The sequence below is a fragment of the Myotis davidii genome, unplaced genomic scaffold, assembly GCF_000327345.1.
Source record: "Myotis davidii unplaced genomic scaffold, ASM32734v1 scaffold235, whole genome shotgun sequence".
In the NCBI taxonomy this organism is placed as follows: Eukaryota; Metazoa; Chordata; class Mammalia; order Chiroptera; family Vespertilionidae; genus Myotis; species Myotis davidii.
This window is the reverse complement of record NW_006287462.1, coordinates 3,296,658-3,299,389: the sequence shown is the minus strand read 5'-3', so window position 1 is coordinate 3,299,389 and position 2,732 is coordinate 3,296,658. Positions and strand designations below refer to the sequence as shown.

The 2,732-nt window shown below is 40.9% G+C and overlaps 1 protein-coding gene across 1 annotated transcript in view; it reads left to right on the top strand.

The window, feature by feature from the left end:
* Window positions 1-2,732, top strand: part of TMEM156 (transmembrane protein 156) — a 32,408-nt gene that overhangs the window by 13,996 nt on the left and 15,680 nt on the right. Inside the window, exon 4 of the mRNA XM_006759339.2 lies at window positions 2,083-2,202. Coding sequence (XP_006759402.1) covers window positions 2,083-2,202 — 120 coding nt within the window. The remainder of the gene's footprint in view (window positions 1-2,082; window positions 2,203-2,732) is intronic.

The following is a 2,732-nucleotide window of genomic DNA, read 5'->3' as shown; positions in this document are numbered from 1 at the left end:
GGGGTGGCATGGGAGAGGGCATGAGAAAGTCCGTTCCTTCTGGTTCAGGTGTGAGGTTGGAAGGCAAGTTTTGGAAAGGCTGCATGGGAAAGGTGACTGTGATAAAATCTGAAAGATAAAGAGGTTTGGATTATAGATTCTAAAACATTTATTTCAATGTACATTTATGTATCCATTTAATTACTTGATGTTCTAAAACATAAAGGACAAATAAGCATTTCTATTATGATTTTAAGAGGATTTATTTTTGTGTTAATGGAAAAATCCATAAATCTAGTCAGAGTGAAATGATAGCTAATTTTTTTTTGGGGGGGGTCCATAATTCAGAAAGATTATAGGGCTGTATAAGTAGGTAGTTTTATATTCTGGAAAAACTATATCCATTTTGCCATGTGTAGAAGATTAAAAAATTAGTCGTATTTTACTCTGCTGTGCAAAGACTAATGTGATCTTCTTTAAAAGCCCCATCCATCAAGGAATGAAACGAAATTTAGTCCAATTTGGTAAATTTACTCTGAAACAATAATTTAAGCCGTCTCTTTAGATTTTTTTCAGATTCTTGTTCGTTTCCCCTTGGCTCTCTCCCAGGTGGCTGCAGGGATGCAGGGAAGGTGTGCGGCATAGGATGTGGGGAAACACATTCCTCTGTGTTCACACCGATGCTATGTTTACATTCGTGGGTAGGATGGCTGGCTTGGCCTCAACTGTGCACATTCTGCTCTCGCAATATAACTTTGGTGAATGCATGTTTTTTTTTTGTTGTTGTTTTTTTTTGTGGCTTGACCATTACCCAGTGACACCTTGGTGGTTGGACCCATCTTGGCTTTTGCTGGCACTGACAATCTGCTATTCCTTTTTTTTTAAAAGAGAGGAAGGGAGAGGGAGAGAGAGAGACAGAAACATCAGTGATAGAGAATCATTGATTGGCTGCCTTCTGCATGCCCCCTACTGGGTATCAAGCCCACAACCTGGGCAGGTGTCCTGACTAGGAATCAAACCATGACCTCCTGGTTCATAGGTCAATTCTCAACCACTGAGCCAGGCCGGCTGGGCTGACTACATACTTTTATCTTGCTGAGTGAGAAATGCAAGTTTGGCAGCTCACTATCATGGAATGATATTGGGGAGGCCGAGTGCTATGTCATCCCAGTCAACTATGACTTTTCTTCATCCAGCTTCTTCTCTAAATACATGTTGACTGCTTATGTAATGTACACCTGCCCGTGGAGGGGGGTCCTGTGAAAGGGATACCCAGATCATGAGCACCACAAGGGCAGGCATCCAAGATATATATGCAAGTTATATATCTTGCTAAGTTGAATAAGTACGAGCAGTGTTTTGTGTGCAAGGAAGAGGGTCCAGAGGATGGCTTCGAAAGTCAGTAGACAGTTGTGTCTTGGACATGATGAGGTTGTCATCGTTTAAGTCACTGATTCCTGCGTCGGCTGGCCAGTGTGTCTCTATGGGATCAAAGGAGACTGTGCTAAACTATTACTGGATGGTGACTGTCCTCCCCATGTGGCTTCACTGTCATTTGAATGACCAAGTGTTTACCTGTATCTTCATTCAGTTTAGGCTGGGATAACTGCATGTTTGATTAATGCACGTACTTGATCTGATCATCACCTTGAGATCCCTGTGAAAAGGGGAGTCTGATTATTCATCTGCCCTGGCTGCTTTCACCTCCTATGCCTCAGCCCAGCCCTTTCTCTTCGTCTGTCATTACCTTTCTTCCTCATCCTCCTCATACTCAATGCACCTTTGTTGATTTCAGGATATAATTTTTGGCTGCTTGGCTATGTCCTGGTCTTAACCTAGTGATAGAAATGATAGTGAAACTAACACTAGCGTAACCTGTAAGAAATTAACCCTAGGATTTCGGAACTAAATGAATCTCTGGAAGCCACCTGATCAAGTTTCCTCATACATCAGGGAAGAATTCAGGATAGTTAATGACCCATAAAGTGATGCTATGTACTATTTAGCTTTTTAGTGATGGGCAGAATACATAACAGAACCCAGCTGCACACAACATAGCCTCTTGTTTATTGTGTCCTTTTATTGTATTTTTTTTCTTTGCAGATTTCTCTTGTTCCATGAAGATCACTTGGTATGTGTTAGTAATATTAGTTTTTATATTTTTGCTCATCCTCATTATCCACAAAATACTTGAAGTCCATAGGCGAGTGCAGAAGTGGCAGAGTAAGTACTGAGAAATAAATCCATCATTTGAGATAATCCATTTAGTTTCAAGGAACTCCTAATCTTACCTATAGTTTTTTCTTTTTAGTTCAATTTACCAGTTACTGAGCACCTACTGTGTGTAACTGGCGATTCAGTAGGGAGTGGTGATAAAGAATGTTATCATTGGAGATCTAAGTTAAGGTGATGAGTGGGAGGGGGAGCCAACCTTTAATGAGTGTGAGTGTGTCAGTAGATTTTTGGCTGGGCTTAGCTAAAATGTGGAACTGGAAATCAAGACACTAGGGATGATATTAAAATATTTAATAACTAATAAGATGGTCACCTATCAGGGTGGACACTGAATGTTAACTATTGCCAAAGCCCTACTGGTGTGTATCCATGCATATATCCATCCATATACTGGCTCTACGAGTGCATGCCCATGAATATACTGGCTGAATATCAGGCCTGATCGAAAGCAGCGGTCTCTTAAAGACAAGAGAAAAATGTGTCAGTATGAGACTAGTCTTTGGAGGTAGGGGGAGACA